This window comes from Oryctolagus cuniculus, chromosome 21, assembly GCF_964237555.1.
Source record: "Oryctolagus cuniculus chromosome 21, mOryCun1.1, whole genome shotgun sequence".
Taxonomy (NCBI): domain Eukaryota; kingdom Metazoa; phylum Chordata; class Mammalia; order Lagomorpha; family Leporidae; genus Oryctolagus; species Oryctolagus cuniculus.
In genome coordinates, this window is record NC_091452.1 from 10,765,261 (window position 1) to 10,785,204 (window position 19,944).

Here is a 19,944-nt window from a genome sequence, read left to right on the forward strand (position 1 = left end):
GTGAGACCCGGATGGAGCTCTGGGCTTCTGCCCTCGGTAGGATCCCTGGCCACTGCTGCCATCTGGGGAGTGAACAAGGGTCTGTGTAGCTTGCATTCTACTTCTGCCAGCGCTGACTGTGAGTGTCGGGGGAGAAGGGCTACAGGGCAGTGGTGGGCTCTCACGGGTGCCAGCAGATGCCCCTCATTGACTGGCTGAACCTCACAGCCCCAGGTGGGCTCAGAGGAACGCCAAGGCTGCGTGACTGGAGCTCCGTGCACTTCAAAGAAGGTGAGCAGACACACAGGATGCAGAGGGCAAAGTGCTTTCGTATACTTTCCACTTCACAGAGTACACCCGCACTTGACACATGGAAGGCCTTGCACTTGAGGCTTCCTCCACAGCACGCGTCTTACTTTACACGCACGGGAAGCACGCAGCACACACTCACATGGTCGAACACTTGGCTCTTGGTGGCGTTGTACTTCTGTGCGATAGCGTCGGCCACGGCGTTTGGCCCCATGAATAGCGTGTTCCAGTTGTGAGAGCTGAGAGGCAGAGACAGAACAGGGAGGTCGCACCGTGGCCGAAGGAGGAGAAATGCACTCGTGGGCCTCCTTTCTCACTTCCCCGTCACAGGCTAAGGGTCCGGCGGCATCGCCTTGTGCCAGGGCTAAGCACTTAGTGGACATGCCCTCACGAATCCTTACAGGACTACAGTAGTAAGTGCTGGCACTGCTCTCCCCACTGTACAGACGACACTGAGGCTCAGCGCGGAGAACACGGGCAGACTGGGAAAGGCAGGGGTGGGGTCAGAGACCATGAATGGTGAATAAGGACCTGGAGCTGTTGGCCTTGTCCTTGGACTCCTTCTTCTTCTTGTAAGACGACGACCCCGGGGCATCAGCCTCCTCGCTGGCTTCCTTCTTAATGGTGGATGGCAACACGTGGAGCATCCTGCCCTGGAGGGGCGGGAGAGGAAGGGGCGAGGATGTCACATTCGGTCACGAGTCAGCTGACGGAGAAGGGGCGGGGGGGGGGCAGGCAGAAGGATCACACAGCCACTCTCACCCCCGTCACTGCGATGGGCCTGACACAGCCACACAAAGGAAGCTCTGGAAGCTATTCCTTGACGGGGAACACGGCAGCAGGCCCACCGCCCGCACGCCTGCGCCCTGCTCGCCCTGCACCAGGAGTGAGCCCACGTGGGCTCAGTAACCCGTACTCGGGTGAATGAAAGGGACACGGAGACGCGGGGGCCTGGGATCGGGCAGGTGCACTAAGCACACTGCCTGTGGCGCTGGGAAAGTCCCGTCCGCTCTCTTCTGGCTGTTTCAGCACCACGTCAAAGGCCTGTCTTCACTCCTCTGCAAGCTACCACTTCTGGAGACGACTGACGTTTACCCATGCATCTGATGAGTGCTTGTGTGTGTGTGTGTGCCTACTGTGTGCCAGGCATGGTCCCAGCTGCCACAGCGAGAGAAGGGACCAGGCCATCCCTCTGCCCTTACCATGCTTCTCACCTACAGGAGCTCGTGCGTGGTGACAGCCCGGAGGCCACCGTGCATGCTCTTGGGCCCGAAATGTGATCTCCCTCTCCCTCTCCCACACACACACACCTTTGTCCTGTCCCTGCGCCCTGGGACCACTCAGCCACCCCCGGCAGCCTCACCTGGAACACCTGCCCGTCCACTCCCGCGTAGGCCTTCACCGCGTGCTCGGGCATCATGAAGGTGACGAAGGCAAAGCCCTTGGGCTTCTTGGTCAGGCTGTCGATGGGGTAGTGCAGCTCCGACAGGGGCCCTGGGGACAGGAGCACAGTCAGTCCCCTGGGCCGGGCCGGGCCTGTGCTCTGGGTGATAGCGTGCTGGGCACCATCAGATCGGGGGTCAGCCCTCGCCGCTTGGCCCAAGGAAAGAACGTGGCAGGTGCCAGCATGAGGCCACCTCAGAGGTCAAAGGTGCCACTCCCCAGCCCCACCCTGTGTGGCCTCTGCGAGCCTCGGTCTTCTCCCCCTAGGATGGCACCACTGGAGTAGCTCGCTCACGGGGCGGCCGCGAGGATTGAACACGTGTACAAGGAGGGCACTGAACAGCGCCTGCTTTGGTGAGTGCTACAGAAGGGTTTACGGCGATGTCGCCATACTCCAGTTACAGCGTGGGCCGCGCCCATCAGTTTCCACCCTGGGTCTCCGTCCTCCCACACTGCCTACTGGATGCACCCTCGCCTGTTGAGACTGGCCACGTAAGCCAGGGCGCCAGTCCAGGTAGAACTACCCAGCAAGGGCGACCGTGGCAGACACAGCCTTGGAGGTTCTGAGATGCCCGATGGTGGCCCTGTTCAGAGCCTTCCTGCCCCACAAGGCCCAGCCACGCACTTAATCCACCTCTCTGATCCTGCACCAGCCGCAGTGGCTGTGCGCTTGGGGAGCGCACGTTAGGCACCTGCTTGCCTGCTGCCACGCCCTCCAGGCCGCGCCCCTACCGTATTTGGAGAAGAGCTTCTCCAGGTCCTCTTCGGTGCTGGTGTAGGGCAGGTTTCGCACAAACAGCCTGCCGGAGTCGGCCAGGTCCTCCTCCTCCTCGTTCTCCCCGAGCGTGCGGCCCTGCCAGGGCCGGGTGCTGCTCTTCTGTGGCCCCTTTGTTGCAGGGACGGGCTTTTCTCTGAACACCTCGATGTAGCGGCCGCCTGCACAGGCACAGAAGTCAGCGCCCTGGGGGGACCCGGAACTCGCCAGCAGCTCTGGGACAGCAACGGCAGACTCTCCCCAGCTGCCCCCAGAAGCCACAGCACAGTGGCTGGTGATGGCGCCCAACACACGTTCTGTTGCCCACAAAGCCACTCATCTTGCCAGTGCAGCTCCAACTCCAGGGGGTGGCCTCCCTGGGCCTCCCCAAACCACAGAGACTTAGCCTTGAGTTCCCTGGTGCTGCTGGCTGGCCTCCCTGGGCCTCCCCAAACCACAGAGACTTAGCCTTGAGTTCCCTGGTGCTGCTGGCTGGCCTCCCTGGGCCTTCCCAAACCACAGAGACTTAGCCTTGAGTTCCCTGGTGCTGCTGGCTGGCCTCCCTGGGCCTTCCCAAACCACAGAGACTTAGCCTTGAGTTCCCTGGTGCTGCTGGCTGGCCTCCCTGGCAAAGGTCTCCTGTGGCCATGCAGCCTGGCATACAAACCAGCGTGTACACTGCCCCTGCACATCTGAGCAGGCGGATGCATCCTCCACGTGCATCAGGTGCCCAATAAACCCGACCGCCTGGCCTGCTGCTACCAAGGCTCCTGGGGTTCTCACCTAACACCCACATCTTCACGGGGGCCGGTGGCCAGATTGGAATCCCTCGTCTGTGCCAGGGTGGGTCAAAGTCGCACCCTTGGCTGTCGTTCCCGAGCTCTCCCGAGGCAGGACACGGCCTTCGTTGTGCATCCCGCCGAGCGCCCCGCCCCACGGGGCCAGCGCCTGCCTCCAGGCTTTTATGCCAATGCCCCCTCTCCGTGAGGCCCAAGCAGACGCGATGCTGTTCACAGCCAGGCCTCTTCCACCCCTGCCCACGCTGTGCCCTGCCCCGCCACACCGACTGCCCGCTCACTGCCCGTCTCTAGGTCACCTCCGGAGGCAGGGACCGCGCCTGTGTGCTCACTGCTGAGTCCCCTGCCTGCAGCAGCGACACGAACCTGGGGGGAAAGCCACGAAGCCAGCAGGCCTGCAACCTCCTGGCGTCCTTACCCATGTACTCCCTGTTGCATTTCAGGGCTTTCTTCACCTCTTCTTCGCTGCTGAAATCCACGAAGACGTACCCTGAGAGAGGAGCAGGATGCAGGTGAAGTGTGCAGGCCATGGGCGGACACCTGTGGGAGCCCAGGGGATGTCCCGCCCTGTGCAGGTGTGGACAGTGGGGCAAGCCTCTCTCCGCCACATTCCTGCACCGACGGCCTCCCTACAACGCACGCCCGACTCCCCTTTGCAGGGCTTGTTTGGTTGAGGAAGATGCTGGACGCGGGGTCAGAAGCAGCGGAGGCCTTGCTGCCTGCCCCCTGACTCTGGCCGCACCTGCTCGGTGCCGAGGTGCGGGGGGTGCGCCTGTGAGGAGTCTCCTCCGGCAGAGGAGCCTCCACAGCCTTGACCCTGACCTCGGGAGGCGGCAGAGCAGCAGTCACCATCACCGCAGAGGCCGCCACCCTGTTCAGAGGCCCTGGGGCTTTCCGCCCCCATCACGGGGCTGCTCACGTTCTGATCCCTCCTCCCCCACCCCGCATCCAGGGGCCTCCCAGACCTCCATCCCCCTCCTCCTGCCCAGCACCCCCACGGCAGCCCACTGCGATCCTCCCGGGTGCTCAGGGCCGAGGTCTCAACGCCTCCTCCCAGGCACAGCTCCAGGACCCATCCTTCACTAGCCTGGAACCGCGAAAAATCCCACTGCAGAGCCCCCGGGATCCCCCAGGCGGGACGGCCTGGCCAGTCCCTCCTGGCTCTTCCACAGGGGACCTTCTGCTGCTCCTAAGAAGCGTCTTGCTCACAGGCTATCTCTCCAGTGTGGCCTCTCAGCGCTGACAACCCCAACCTGCTGCTCCCTGGGTCACTGACAGGCGACGAACAGGCGCAGCACTGCCACCACCAATACGGACACGTACGTACATTTTTAAGTGGAAATATTTATTTCTCCACTTGAAAGACAAAGGTCTCCCACCCGCTGGTTCACTCCCCAAATGCCTACGACAGCTGGGGCTGGGCCAGGCCATAGCCAGGGGCTCGGGGTCAATCTGGATCCACAATGTGGGTGGCAGGGACTCAAGTCCTGGAGTCACCTTCACCTGCTGGCTCCCCTGGTGCACAGTAACCGGAAGCTGGATGAGAAACGGGGCCGGGATTTGAACCTAGGCACTCTCATACGGGATGCAGGTGTCACAAGCAGCCGCCGACCTGCTGAGCCGAATGTCCACTTTGCCACGACTAACACTAACTACAGCTGCTGTGGCCTCGGCGGTGCTCAGCACTGTTCTGAACACCAGCTCCGGGGCAGATCTACACAGCTGTCAGAGAAACAGAGGCCAGGTCCCTCGTCCAAGGTCACAGCGCTCCTGTGCAGCCTTTGCTGGGACGTGCACCCGGGCGGGGCTAGTGGTTTGCAGGCAGAGAGGGCTGGCTGGCTGAGGGGGTCAGGGAGGCAGGTGTGGCTTTAGCACTACGAGGAGAGAGTGGATGAGATGCAGGATCACGAGGGTGACCAGGCCATGCCTGCAGCACGCGCACTCTCCTCCCAGGACGCCACCTGCACCGATCTCAACCACTCTGCCGGGCCCAGCGTCTTCCTGCCCAGGACACCCTGAACACCCGGCAGTCTCCGCCTTCCCTGTGGCCACACGGCTTGGTGCAGTTCTCTGAAACACGGTCCCTCCGCTGCATCTCCTGCAGCTGCCCGGCTGGGCCACCAGGCAGGCCAGGTTAGGGGCCCATCTCTTCCAGCTCCCACTCCCCTATGGACCACACTCTGCCAGCACCCAGAGCTCCCGAGCCATGGGATGTGGGGAGCAACTGGGAGCAACTCGGACTAGACTAAGTTACTGGAATTAAGACTTATTCTATGCATCTGCTCTCCCACAATATGGCGCTGGGAGAGGAGGAAACAGCTTCTACGCAGCTGCCTCTTGCCAACTTGAGTGATGACCTCCAGGAGCTGATCCTGCTCCTGATTGGAGGAGAGCAGCGTACTCGGTGTGTGGGCAGCCGAGTTGGGATTGGTGGAAGAGGACTATAAAGGAGGAGAGAGATGACATGCACCAGGAACATCTGAGGGAACACCTGTGCAGCCCCCGAGAGAGCCGGCCGGCGGTGTGCCGCTCCCCCATGGAAGTGGGGAAAGTGGCTAGGGGGAACCGCTCTTCCACGGAGGTGGAAGGGACGGTAGCCAACCCGGGAAGAACCAGCAGCAAACCCGGGGAGGGCCGAGCAGACAAGAGAACAGCGCAGGGTCCTGTGTCGTTCCTCCACGAAGAGGGGGAGCGACAATGGGAGAAACTGGCAGTCCAGAGTGGGAACCTGGGAGGAAGGTGGCACCAGGCAGCACGGGCATGCTCAGTAACCCAGAGCCCCACGCGTCCCAGAGCTGTGGGCAGGCTTGACACAGCAAAGCCCAGGGCCTGCTGCCCCCATCTTAACCTGTCTGCTATGAGCAGAGGCTGGGGCAAGAAGGCAGGAGAAGCGAAACACAGGGGAAGACTGTCACTGAACAGGCGAGGGAAGAACAACAGACCCTCGACCTGGCCAGCTGCACCACATCCACAGAACTGAGGACCTCGGATAGGAGAATACAAGGTCGCCTTTGGGCAGTACAGAGGCCGCCGGGGTGCCCCATCGCCGCGGAGTGCCTGGTGCAAGTCCTGGCTCAGCTCCTGACCCCAGCTGCTGGCTAACGTGCACCCTGCAAGGCAGCAGGTGATGGCGCAAGCACTTGGGTCCCTGCCTCCCATGGGAGAGCCCCAGGTCGGGTTCCCAGCCTCTGGTCCAGACCCGGCTGGTGGGGGCATGTGGGGAGTAAAGCTGCGTATGGGTGAGATATCTCTCTCTCTCTCCCCCTGCCTTTCAAAGAAAGCAGAACACCAAAAGCACAAGTAACTCTTTCAAAGGCTGCTCTGAGAGCTTCCATCTTCAGGGTCCGTCGCTCCAGCCCAGCCTGAAATAGCCCAGAGCTCACCTGTTTTGTTCCCGTGAGCGTTTCTCACTATGCGAATGGCCACAGGTTTCAGGGGTGCCAGGAATTCCAAAACGTTTTTCTGTAACGAGAAGCAAAGTTTTCTCTTTAACCCAAAACTCTAAGTGCGACCCAATAACGAGACAGGGAGCAATCACAAAGTGCTCCATCTTGCACAGTGTTTCTTTTTCCTTTTAAATTAATTAATTTAAAAGGAAGAGTTAGAGAGAGAGAGAGAGAGAGGGAGGAACAGAGACAAAGAGAGAGAGACAGAGAGAGAGGTCTTTCCCCCGTTGGTTCACTCCCTAAATGGCTGCAATGGCAGAGCTGTGCCAGGCCGAAACCAGGAGCCTGGAGCTTCTTCTGGGTCTCCCATTTGGGTGCAGGGGCCCAAGCACTTGGGCCATCTTCCACTACTTTCCCAGGCACAAAGCAGGGAACTAGACCAGAAATGGAGCAGCTGGGTCTTGAACCAGTGCCCACATGGGATGCCAGCATCACAGGTGGCGGCTTTACTTGCTATGCCAAAACGCTGACCTCTCTTTCTCTTTTTTTCTTTAAAAGTAAACACCTTTTTCATCCATCATAAAATAAATTTGGGGAAAAACTGGACAGGAAATGAATAATACAAATAAAATATGACCAGCATGTTAAGTTTCTGAGCTTTTCTTCCTGTCTTTAAAATTTTTTTTTAATTTATATATTTTTAGTTTCTTTAAAAGGCAGAAAGACAGGTTGGGGATGAAATAAAGACACAGGGATCTATCTATCTATCTAAACAGAGAGAGAGAGAGGGAGAGAGAAAGAGAGAGAGAGAAAGAGAGAGAGAGAAAGACAGAGAAACAGAGAACCTTCATTTACTGGTTCACTCCACAAATGCCCACGCTGCAAGGGCTGGACCAGGTAAAAGTTTGAGGCCCAGAACTCCATCCAGGTCATGCACATGGGTACAAGGGCCCAAGCACTTAGGTCATCTTCCACTCCTTTTCCAGGCCACAGCAGGGAGCAGAACCAGAGTGAAGCAGCCAGAACCAGTGCTCTAACACGAGATGCTGGGACCCCAGGTGGTAGCTTAAACGGCTGGGCCTCTGGGTCCACGCTTCTCAATGACATTACCACATTCTACTGTTGCAACAGGCCACAGTTTTCAGGCAAAGCGGGGCTGTATAGCAAAGCGGGGCTGTATAGTTAACAAAGATTGGGGCCTGATCATTGCTGGCGTGGGGACTAACTATCCTGTGCTAGGTAGGGTACTTGGCTACATTTCTGGCCTCTGTTTAGCGGCAACTCCTCCCGACAGCTGTGACAATCAAAACCATCAGTGAACACTGCAGACACCCCCCGGGGATGAGTGGGCCCTGTTGGGAGCCACTGCCACAGCCACTGCCCACGGGGGAGCTGCTGCCACAGCCACTGCCCGTGGGGGAGCCACTGACACAGCCACTGCCCGCGGGGGAGCCACTGACACAGCCACTGCCCACGGGGGAGCCAATGACACAGCCACTGCCCACGGGGGGAACCACTGCCACAGCCACTGCCCACGGGGGAGCCATTGACACAGCCACTGCTCATAGGGGAGCCACTGACACAGCCACTGCCCACGGGGGAACCACTGCCACAGCCACTGCCCACGGGGGAACCACTGACACAGCCACTGCCACGGGGGAGCCACTGACACAGCCACTGCCCACGGGGGAGCCACTGACACAGCCACTGCTCATAGGGGAGCCACTGACACAGCCACTGCCCACGGGGGAACCACTGACACAGCCACTGCCCGTGAGACAGTTTCCAGCTTTTTGTTTTCATAAATAAAATGAAATACACGAATACATAAAGGTATAAATAAAATAGCCATTGTAACAAATATTCTTGTCTTCAAATTTTGGTGTGCTTGGTTGATATACAAATTTCTAGCAAGGCATCATCAGATTAATAAGACGGACATTCTTTATTTTGACCGGCACTTTCAAGTTCTCCTCTAAAAGACTGCACCAATAATGTGTGAAATCGTTTACGATTAAACATTTTGCCAGAGCTGGCACTGTGACATTGCAGGTAAAGCTGCTGCGTGTGATATTGGCATCCCACATAGGTGCCAGTTTATGTCCTGGCTGCTCCACTTCCAATCCAGCTCCCTGCTCATGGCCTGGAAAAGCAGCAGAGGACGGCCAAGGACCGGGGCCCCTGCCACCCATGTGGGAGACACCGAAGAAGCTCCTGGCTCCTGGCTTTGGCCTGGCCCAGTGCTGGCTTCTTGTGATTACCTGGGGAGTCAACCAGCCATCCGGATGGAAGACCTGTCTCTCCCTCTTTCTCTCAAAAATAAGAAAATAAATAAAGGTTGTGCCAATTTGGCAGGTGAAAAGCATGATCTCCCAGTTAGAATTTACATATAACTATGAGGGAGTTCAAACAGCCGCACCAGCCTTCCAAATTCCTTTTCTTCTCCCCTTTTCCCCACTGAGTCACAAGCCCTTTGGCGTTGTGGTGCAGTGGGTCAAGCCATGACCTACAACACTAGCATCTCATGTCTATAAACCAGCTAGTCCTGCTAACTTCTCCACTTTTTTTTTTCAGTAAGTATAGTGACATGCATTCCATAACTTTTTTTTTAAAGATTTTATTTATTTGAGAGGTAGAGTTAGAGAGAGAGGCAGAGGCAGAGAGAAGTCTTGCATCCGTTGGTTCACTCCCCAGATGGCCTCAACAGCTGGAGCTGAGCCGAAGTCAGGAGCAAGGAGCGTCTTCTGGGTCTCCCACGTGGGTGCAGGGGCCCAAACATTTGGGCCATCCTCCAGGGCTTTCCCAGGCCACAGCAGAGAGCTGGATCAGGAGAGGAGCAGCTGGGACACAAACCAGCACCCACCTGGGATTTCGGCACCACAGGAGGAGGCCTAGCCCACTACGCCATAGCACCAGCCCCCTGCTCCACTTCTAATCCAGCTCCCTGCTACTATGCCTGGGAAGGCAGTTTAAAAAAAAAAAAATCCAAGTATTTGGGCCCCTGCCACCCACATGAGAGATCCACATGGAGCTCCTGGCTCCTGGCTCCAGCTTGGCTCAGTCCCGGCTGTTTGGGGGGTGAATCAGTAGATGGAAGATCAATCGATCTCTCTCTGCTGCTCTGCCTTTCAAACAAATAAATCTTAAAAACAAAGTCTCTCTGCACGTTAGATTTTTGTATCTGTTGCCTGTTTCACAAATGTCTGTTGTCTTTTGAGATGCTGTTCATGACACCTGTTGCCTTGCAGATTCTGTAGTCGGTTCCTGCACCTATTTTATTAACGCTTCTGGCCCTGCACACCGCACAGGCAGGCTTGCTCCACCTCCAGGTTTCAAGGGACTTCATCAATGCTTCCTCCGGGAACTGCTATCGGCTGGTTTTCCTTGATGTAGCCGAGACTCTTCCTGCCGTGAGAAGGCAGGCAGGGACCCACCTTCTTGCTTGTCCCTTCCAAGCAGCTCACTGGGCACCCCCTGACTAGTCACAGATTAATCTCGCTCCCCTGCCTGCACGTCAGGGCCTCCTCGCCCGAGGCTCAGCCCCTGTGCACGCTCGTGGGAGCTGTTGCTGTATCCTGCTCTGTTCTGCTGTCAGCCCCTTCACTCGAACCGCACTGTGTTAATCACCATCACTTCAGGGTCTCCTCTCCAAGAACGTTCCGGACTGTGCAGGCTTGTTCTGTGACACATCACCCAGTCATGACGAAGGCATAATTGTGATCGCATTGTATTCTTTCATTCATCAATTAGGGAAGAACTGGCAGTTTTACCTTCTAAGAATGAGGTATGGCTTTCCATTTATGTAAATGTTCTTTTAAATCTTTCAATGGAATGTAACATTATCTTTATATAGAACCTATAAAAGTTTTATTAGGACACCTGCGGCGCTGTCTCCCCCCAGTAATATTTGCAGGGAATCTGGAGACGGGCTTTCTTGTTGGTTGATATATAATAGGAATCTCTCTTTTTCCATTATGGTGTGCTGTTGTCCGTGAAGAACAAAGAAGTGACGACTTTTTGTGTATTAATTTTGAAAGTAGCCACCTGGCACATTTTATTTATTTATTTATTTATTTATTTATTTATTTATTTATTTATTTATTAAAGCATGTGATTTTCTGCAGAGAATTCTGACTCAAGATGACCAGCTAGCTCAGATGACCCGGCACGCTGAGACGCCTGCTTGCCAGTCTCCCATCAGGTAGCTTCCAGAGGAGAAAATACGTGGGACGTACAAATGCGAAAGGACGTCCAAGCTCGATGACAACTTACCACACAATTTAAGACAGGGGGCCACTTGTGACTGTTACATTGGTAAAGGCCAAAAACTAACACGTGGGGCGGGGGAAGAGCACACGACGTGAGCGAGACACTGCAGCAGGGTACAGCTAATGGTCAAAGATCTTGTCCAAGCTGCTCTGCAGCTGCTCCAGCTCCCTGCTAAGGCGCCTGGGAAAGCAGCATTAGACGGCCCAAGTAGTTGGGCCCCTGTCACCCATGTGGGAGATCGGATGGAGTTCCTGGCTCCTGTCTGGCCCAGCCCTGGCTGTTGTGACTACCTGGGGAGTGAACCAGTAGATAGAAGGTAGTGTCTCCTCTCTCCTTCTCACTCTGCTTTTTACGTAAATAAATAAATAACTCTTTTTTAAAAAATAAAGACAGTGGTCAGTGTTCATAAACAAAGAAAACAATGTCAGCAGACAGACTCCTGACTGCACGGCTGGTTTCCCTGGGTGGGGTACGTGAATCGGCAACTCCATCCTCAGACCTGCTGAACACACACCTGCCTCCTGGCACGCCGCCCAGCAGCCCTGACTCACTGGACGGGAGTGTGGACAGCCGCCCTCGTCACAGGCCATTTTCTACAGCCTTTTCTTGCGACTGAGCTACTTTCACAAGGTGGACATCAAAGTGGCGCTCTGCTGTTGCGGACCCAGGGTCAGCAAGGACATCCACGCCACCAGGGCCCTGTGGCTTTGCCACGCAGCTCTAGTGGAACAAGGTCGTGCTATTTGTTCATCCACTGCCGTGAGTGTCTCTGAGCTACAGCGGGGCCACATGGCCTGAAATGTGCACCAGCTAACCCCCTCCCCCCCATTTAAAGAAAATGTGCCCGCCCTGGACTGGATGTCAGCGGTTACACCAGTCTATCACCATCCTGGTGTGGCCATCCTCACCTCCTGACCTTGGCAGTTCCTTGAGATTATATTATCAGCCTTTCTGACCTCTAATTCCTTCCGGCCAAAGCCTTTAATGATACCAATTCCCCAGGCAGCAAAAGCCCCTGGCATCCCACCTCTTCTGTCCCTGGGGGCTCCCCGCCTCTGTCCTGGGTCAGCACATCTCTCTGTGACACTGAGCCCTTCTGCCCCACCCTGGGTTAGCACTCCTCTGGGACACTGAGCCCAGGTCAGCACAGCCCTCTGTGACACTGAGCCCCCCCGCCCCCCGGTCAGCACAGCCCTCTGTGACACTGAGCCCCCCCAGGTCAGCACAGCCCTCTGTGACACTGAGCCCCCCCCCAGGTCAGCACAGCCCTCTGTGACACTGAGCCCCCCCCCCAGGTCAGCACAGCCCCCTGTGACACTGAGCCCCCCCCCCAGGTCAGCACCCACCTCTATGACACTGAGCACCCCCCCCCAGGTCAGCACAGCCCCCTGTGACACTGAGCCCCCCCCCCAGGTCAGCACCCACCTCTATGACACTGAGCACCCCCCCCCAGGTCAGCACAGCCCCCTGTGACACTGAGCCCCCCCCCCCCAGGTCAGCACCCACCTCTGTGACACTGAGCACCCCCGGCCCAGGTCAGCACGCACCTCTGTGACGTTGAATGGGGCTCCCCGAAGCTTCACAGTGTGGGGCGTGGTGGGTTCCTTCAGGTTTGCTGGCTTCTCCGTCTGCACAACAGGAAACACAAACAATGGCTCCGGTGAGGACCCCGGCACAGCTGCAGACGCCGGCACACCGGGGCGGGGAAGACTGGCTGCTGCCAAGAGCTGGAGAGAGCCACCGGGCGCCGGTGCAGGTGCCTGTGTCTGGCCACAGTGGAGGTGCAGCCGCCAAGCCTCCGTGTGCAGCCCAGGTGAGGGCAGGAGCCGCGGGCGCAGCACAGGAGGGCAGGGGGCAGCAAGGGGCCCTGAGGCCTAGTGACACCCCCGGCCACCGATGGAGGGCTGCGCTGTGTGGGATCCTCCGCAGAAGCCGTGGCCGATCAACCTGGCAAATGGTCCCCGGGGGGTTGTGGGCGCAGGACCATCTCTTGTAACTCTGGGATCCAAACAGCTCGGAGCAAACCCTGGGTTTTGCTAACTCTCTGGCAATGAACCCAGCAAGGCCTGCCCTGGTCTGACGGGAGCCGACGTGTGGCCCTAACCATGCCACGCAGAGTGAGCGGCCGCAGCCCCGGGGGAGCTGTGCTGACCTCCTGAGAGCGGAAGTCAGTGAGAGCCCGTGAGCGCTGGGGCACGGGGCTGACGCTGGCCGCAGGGGCTGGTGTGACGAGGAGCCCACTTCTCAGATGCGCAGGCGCGGCTTCTGCAGGGGAGGCATCTCCTCCGTGGTCCAGCAGCCACCGGGCGCCAAGGCGGAATCCAAGCCCATGAGCGCGGGACTCCTCCACCCTACCCCTCCCTGAAATCCACAGGGTTTCCTTAGGGAAAAAAGGACGGGTGCAGCAGCGGCAAGGGAAAGGGAGGAGAAGGGAGGGCACGAGCCTCCCGGGGACCCGCAGGGAACTCAAGGGCCAGGCAGCCCGGGGGCCGCGCAGCGGGGTGAGCAGGGCCCGTCCAAGGTGCCGGCGGCCCTGCCTCTGAGCACAGAGCACTCTCGGGGGTGGGGCTGCTCTTCTCCAGGGAATAGCCTCAATATAACCTTGACCTCAGAGCTTGCACATGGGGTCCGAGTCCTGATCCGCTCATGTCCCAGCCACGGCCTCAGGGCCTCAGTTTCCTCCTTTAAAATGGTACAAGAAGCCCTGGCCCAGCACTGGGATGACGGCCAGGACCGGCAGACGTGGGCCTGGCACGGAGCAGGTGCTCCATTGCCCGCACCCATCACTGCTGACGGTCGGCGTGGCTCAACGTTAGCGTGCCGCGTGCCTTGCTAGGAGCACAAAGTACCACCCACTCATGCCGCCGCCCAGCTCACCCGCGGCTGGCAGTCCGGAAGGCAGGTGGGCTGTGTAGGCACGCGGCTTTCCTGAGACACACGGCAGTCCCTAAGGCTACCACATGAGACCTCCTAAAATGGTGGCTGCAGCCCCCCACCCCGCCCCGCCACCACAGTGCCCTGACCCGCACACACCTGGGCTCTGGCCTCCGGGGCTCGCCGATGCCCAGGCTGGGCCCCTGGCTCCTGGCCGGCGCCCCCGCTCTCTCTTCCCTGGGGGGTGGCAGCGGTGGGGGGGTCCTCTTCCTCAGGCTCACTCCCTCCATCACAGTTGACTGCTTCATCCTCACTCTCCTCCTCCTCCGAAGAGGAAGAAGAGGCAGAGCCGGCCCTCACCACCTTGGATTTCAGGTAGTCCATGTCCGACAGCTCCTTGCGGGCAGCTGCCTTGGGCTCTGGACCTTCCTCCTCTGCAAAAAGGCAAAGGCTGGGGTCAGGGCCAGCTGTGGGCAAGCCAGAGAGTTGGGGGCTGGATGGCACCACGGACCCCCTGGTGAGTGGCCTCAGTGGCCACACCCTCAACGGCCAGGACCCCCAGGCCTCTGGGCCCCACAACTCCCTGAGAAGCTGTGTGCAACGGCAATGGCAAAGCTGCTGCGGTTCAGCTATCACCTGTGCCACCGCCCCTGCCACCAGCCTGGCCCACCCCCACCCCCGCCCCCGCCCATCCCTTTTCTTCTGGTCATCTCTGTTGCAGCGTTTTTATGAAACAGACTTTTGTTGTGCGTATTTGGATGTCCTAAGCCGGTGTCCGTCAGGTCCCGGGGCACATACAGTACACGCACAAACACTCAGCACGCACACGCACTCACACACACGGCCCTCACCTTCCACGTCCGCCCCGGCTCCGTCCTCCTCACTCTCCTGCCCTGAGTCCGAGTCGAAGTTCAAGTAGTCATCGGCCGCCTTGCGCTGCGCTCTCAGGGGCTCCGCGCCCAGCGCGTCGTTGGCCCACGTGGCTGCCTGCGCCCGCCGCTGGTGAACTGACAGGAACTCCTGGAACTCGGCATCTTCCTTCAGCTGGGGACAGTGGCGACACAGAGGACGGGAGAGGAGGCTCAGGCGGGGCTCAGCTTCTAACCCCTGGGAGGGTGAGCGCCCCCAAGCTCACCTCCCTCCATCCCGAGTGGCCCTGACTGAGGGTCAGCCGAGGGGGCACAGAAGGCCCAGGAACGCGGCAAGCAGCGACCTGCACCAGCCCCCGCCCCTCCTGGACAGTCCCCACCCCCGCCCCGCCCGGGGCGCCAGGACACTCACCTTCCCCAGCCCACTCGGGGCTTTTGTCTTCTTGTCCTGAAAGCAGACGGTGGGCGGTCAGAGTCACACCCTGGAGACCCCCCTGGACAGGTCTCCCCACCTCTCAGGAGACCACTGTGTGGACTGGGGGGCTCGGGCTGGGGTCCCTACGCACCCTCTTAGCTTCTGCGGGAGCCGGCTCCTGGGAAGGCAGCTTGTCTTGGCTTGGTTTCTGGGTGTGCTTGCTCCAGGCTCGGGGCTTCGTCGGGTCCCCAAAGGACTTGCAGAACTCCACCTGCGTGGGAAAGACGGGCCGTCACACTGCCCCGCTGCCAGGCATTTAAGCACTGCCTGGGAGCCTGGGCTGTGGAGACGGGCAATCATCGCTGACGTGCAGAGTGCACGGAGCAAATTCCTTTTCTTCCACCCCGGCTTTCTTTTCAAAGTCACCAGCATGGGTACCTCTGACAGGATCCCCATGCCGGGTGCTGTAACTCAGCTGCGGGCAGCAGCGCAGTGAGGTCTGGTACTCGGGGACGCGCTACTGCCCGAGAAGACGCAGGCCGTGTGTGCTGCCGGGGTCTGCGCAGGGCAAAGCCGAGTGGAGGCTGCAAGCCCCACCGATGACTGGGAGGCCGCTCCGCTGGCCCTGCAGAACGACTCCAGGGCGGTGGGAACACGAGGAGGAGTGCAGGGGCCTGAGACGAGCTGCTGGTCCTGCTGGCTGCAGCTCCCCGGCACCGTGAGACGACGCGGGGGGCCTGGCCTGACGCTGCCCCCCACGGCTACACCCCTTCTGTGCAGGCTTTGACAACGGTTCTGCTTCTGTAATAACAACTGTGCTCCAACAATAGCAGCAAAGCAAACACCCCCACTCCTGCCGTCCAGAGGGGAATCGTTAGGACCCCGTGCCTAGACCCTGCCCACCCACCCTCACACAGGTCAAGGCGTGTGTGCCTGACTATGATCACGCGACACAGGCTCTCCGCCACCTGGCTGCTCCTTCTCAGCAAAGTGCTAGAGACGTTTTACCAAGTCCCCAAATGCACGCGAGTGCTGCCCGAGACCTCTTCCTCCAGGAAGCTTTCCTGGCTCCTTCCTGGCCAGGGCAGAGGCTCCTCTGCTCTCACAGTCCTGGTCCTGCCCCACCACAGCGCTGAGGGCACCTGATCCCCCTGCGTCCCCTGTGTACGTTTCTCCTCCCAGTCCCCAGTGTGCAGGGGGGCTCACTGAGGACGCGGGCCTGCAGTTCCAGGCGTGGCCCGCCTCCTGCCAAAGCACAGGCTGTGCCCGAGAGCTCCTGGGACCACGCGGACTTGGGCCCCGGGGTCTGTTTCAACAAGCCCCCAGTGGGCCTTCTGCCCGAAGCAGCCAGCAGCCCAGGGCCGTCACAGCCCGAAGGGGGCGGGGGACAGCGCCACTCCCCAAGGCACTCACCGCGACCCGGGAGGTGTCGATAAAGCTCTTGTTGAAGTGGTTCAGGGCCGTCCGGGCCTCGTCCTCGGATTTGAAGCCAATGAAGCCGAACTTGCGGAACTTGCCGTCTTTGGTGAACTTGAGGCTGCAGTCGGTCAGCGTGCCGAAAGCCTCGAACAGCTGCCGGAACCGCTCCTCCTTCATCTGCGACAGGAGGGGCGTGAGGAGGGCGCGGGTGGGGACCCCCGAGCGGGAAACCCACGGCCACGGGGCCCTCCAGGGCGCAGTGCCCTTCCTGGTCAGGCCACGTCCCTGCCCTGGCTCCAGCACTTCCCGGTCGGGTGCCTTGAGCAAGTGCCCACTTCACAGACGAGCACACTGAGGCACACAGGCTGCAAACGCCACCTTTCCAACCAGGGTGCTGCTGTGAGGACAAGGCCAACCAGAAGAGGAGACACCGCAAGTACCCGCCAGAGTAAGCGAGCGGAGGCAAGAACGCGACAAACCACATCTGCAATCGCTCACTTGGTGGAGGAACATGGAGCCCCCGAGACGTCCACTGCCCGACTCCTGGAGTCGGGCTACCTGGTACGGCGTGACTGAGGTCCTGGCGTGGGGCGCCGACTCTCCACGGGCCCAGGGTCACCACAGGTGAGCCGGAGGAGGGGCAGAGAAGCCCAAAACTGAGGGTGTGGCTGTGGGCCAGGGCAGGCGGGCAGCCCCTAGAGGCTGACTCGGCGAGAGGGGCTGCAGCCCTGTCCACGCCCTGCAGGGGAAGCTGCGTCCCGGGAGCCTGCAGAGGGGCTGCAGCCCTGCGCATGCCCAACCTTGGGACTTCTGGCTCCAGGCCCGTCAGAGAATGATTTTGTGTTGTTTACGCACTGGATTTGGGGTAACTTGTTACGGTAACAGAGAAAACCAGCATGCTGAGCTGGTTACACCTCCATCAACGCGTCCCATGCTCCAGAGGACTGGCTCCTGGCTCGCGTCATCCTCACCCCTCAGGGACTCCACGGGGGATTTATGAATATGGTCCGGGGGTGAGGGAGAACTCAGCGCCCCACACACAGCCCAACAAGCCTGCAAATGAAGAAGCCAGAGGCCTCGCCAGCCCAGGAGGAAGGTAGGAGGTCTTCTTGGAGGAGCTTCGTAATAACCACTCTCATCAAAATCCTACAATCACTCTAGGAGTTAGGACTTCTGACCCACATTCTACACGAGAAAATGGGGTTCCTCGAGCATACATGACCTCCCGGGAAGTCCACAGGATCAAGCTGGGACTCAGCTCAGAAGCATAAAAGAGGAATTCATACCTCCCTCGAGCCCGACCATGGCGCTCCTGCGCCTTCCAGGGAGCTGAAGTTGAACCCAGGACTCGCCAGCACCTCCCAGCCTGGGCGCTCCAACTTGTTCCCTCTGGGCGGGGCCTCCCCGGACACGCCCCGGCCGGCTCCTCCTCACTCTCATTCCTCTCCCCAGGGGAAGTCTGTCCAGATTCCTCGGGTGGCCCAGGGAACCACGCGCCTCTGGCTGCCCGCAGAACCCCACACCTGCTTGCCGACAGGCAGGCGCCTTAGCCACCTCTACCCAGCACCCAGCAGCACAAGTTGCTGTGTCGGGGAATAATTAGGATAAAGGCATGTGTACGCTGAGACAGCAGGGCACAGCGGCCAGGACAGCCTGTGCTGCAACCTCATCACTCAGCTCAGCCCCTGTGTCGGGCCCCAGGCCCATCACGTCCTTGCAAATTTTTATTTATTTATTTATTTATTTTGACAGGCAGAGTGGACAGTGAGATAAACAGAGAGAAAGGTCTTCCTTTGCCGTTGGTTCACCCTCCAATGGCCGCGGCGGCCGGCGCACCGCGCTGATCCGATGGCAGGAGCCAGGAGCCAGGTGCTTCTCCTGGTCTCCCATGGGGTGCAGGGCCCAAGCACTTGGGCCATCCTCCACTGCACTCCCTGGCCACAGCAGAGAGCTGGCCTGGAAGAGGGGCAACCGGGACAGAATCCGGTGTGCCGGCGCCGCAAGGCGGAGGATTAGCCTAGTGAGCCGCGGCGCCAGCCGGTTTATCACCTTTAAAAGGGGCGTAAAGCCGGAACCCGCCTCCCGCCTCCCGCCCCCGGACAGCGCCAGGCACGCGCTACAAGCCGCAAGGAGCAGCTGCTACTGTTACAGCTTTGATCACTCACGGACAGCGAACGATGCTAAGAGTTGGCCACACTGAGATACCAAGGAAGCAGAGTTAGGAGAGCGAGGAAGGGAGCCACGGTGGAATCCTCACCCCACAAGAGATACGGGGAGTGGGCCCACACTGTTCACGGTAAAGACAGGGAAGCTTAGCGCACTCAAGTTAGAGCCTGGGGTTGTGCAGCTCGGCACGTGGTCACTGGGGCAAACGGAGCAAGAAATGGAGCCGCGAACACACTGCCTGGGCACAGAGACGCTTCTGAGGAGTCCTAGGAATAACCCACACCGCGCTGGCTCCTCCTCACTCTCATTCCCCTCTCTGGAGGAAGCCTGTCCAGATTCCCGAGTGGACCAGGGAACCACGCTCCTCTGGCTGCCCGCAGAACCCTGCACCTGGCTTCCCGACAGGCAGGCGTCTTAGCCACCTCTTAGCCACGTCTTAGCCACCGCGGGGATGGAGGGCAGGCGGCAGCCGAAGGCGCGGCTTCTCCTTACACACGCTCCTGCACCGTTTGAATCCCGGGTCCCTCCCACCAAAGAGGAAAAAGGAATTTTCTTTTAAGAAGCCACAATCACGAAACTAAATGGCTTTTCCTTCTTTCTAGCCAGAGAGGTGGAGAGGTTACCGGGGGTGCAGACAGAAGGCACTGAGACAGCACCCACAGGGCGCCCTCTGCAAGTGGGGGTGGGCTCAGGGGGCCACACCAATGTGGGGGGCGGGGCTCCACCCAACCACGCTTCTCGGCTCACGGATCCCGCTTCCCCCGGGCGCTACCACGTGCCGGTGCCGCGCTGCGCTCTGGCCGTGGGGTCCCGGCTCCCCCGGACTGGGTAAGCGCCCCGTGGGTGGCGCAGCCCGCGCGACCCCCGACCCCCGACCCTCGGCCATGCAGAGTCGGGTCAACCGCAAACGCAACCCGACGCGAGGCTGCGCAGCCCGGAACTTGGCCGCTGGGGATCGGGCGCCCACCGCGGGTGTGGAACCCCGAGCGGCCGCGATGCCTCGCTCCCGCCCAGGATCCTGCCCCAGAGCAAACACCCCGCAGCCTCCTCCAGACTCCTCTCCCCCAGGACCCCGGAGCCCAGCCGGCCCCACTGCAGACTCCCAAGTCCGGGGTCTGCCCTCACCCCGTTCGGGAGGTTCTTCACGATCAGCCGCGACATGCTTGCACGGTCTTCCCGGGATCCCAGCACGACTCGACCGCGTCTGCCTCCTCCAACTCTCACGCCGCCACTCTGGGCGCCGCCATCTTTGGCAAGCCGGAAC

At 59.7% G+C, this 19,944-nt stretch overlaps 1 protein-coding gene across 1 annotated transcript in view; it reads right to left on the reverse strand.

The window, feature by feature from the left end:
* Nucleotides 1–19,938, reverse strand: part of RBM19 (RNA binding motif protein 19) — a 110,660-nt gene extending 90,722 nt beyond the window's left edge. Inside the window, exons 1-13 of the mRNA XM_070066254.1 lie at nucleotides 19,806–19,938; nucleotides 16,509–16,691; nucleotides 15,247–15,366; nucleotides 15,093–15,128; nucleotides 14,663–14,855; nucleotides 13,971–14,245; nucleotides 12,485–12,565; nucleotides 6,666–6,744; nucleotides 3,701–3,772; nucleotides 2,464–2,667; nucleotides 1,652–1,782; nucleotides 820–941; nucleotides 431–527 (exon numbers count right to left, since the gene is read on the reverse strand). Coding sequence (XP_069922355.1) covers nucleotides 431–527; nucleotides 820–941; nucleotides 1,652–1,782; nucleotides 2,464–2,667; nucleotides 3,701–3,772; nucleotides 6,666–6,744; nucleotides 12,485–12,565; nucleotides 13,971–14,245; nucleotides 14,663–14,855; nucleotides 15,093–15,128; nucleotides 15,247–15,366; nucleotides 16,509–16,691; nucleotides 19,806–19,841 — 1,629 coding nt within the window. The 5' untranslated portion in view covers nucleotides 19,842–19,938. The remainder of the gene's footprint in view (nucleotides 1–430; nucleotides 528–819; nucleotides 942–1,651; nucleotides 1,783–2,463; nucleotides 2,668–3,700; nucleotides 3,773–6,665; nucleotides 6,745–12,484; nucleotides 12,566–13,970; nucleotides 14,246–14,662; nucleotides 14,856–15,092; nucleotides 15,129–15,246; nucleotides 15,367–16,508; nucleotides 16,692–19,805) is intronic.
* Nucleotides 19,939–19,944: the final 6 nt, after the last annotated feature.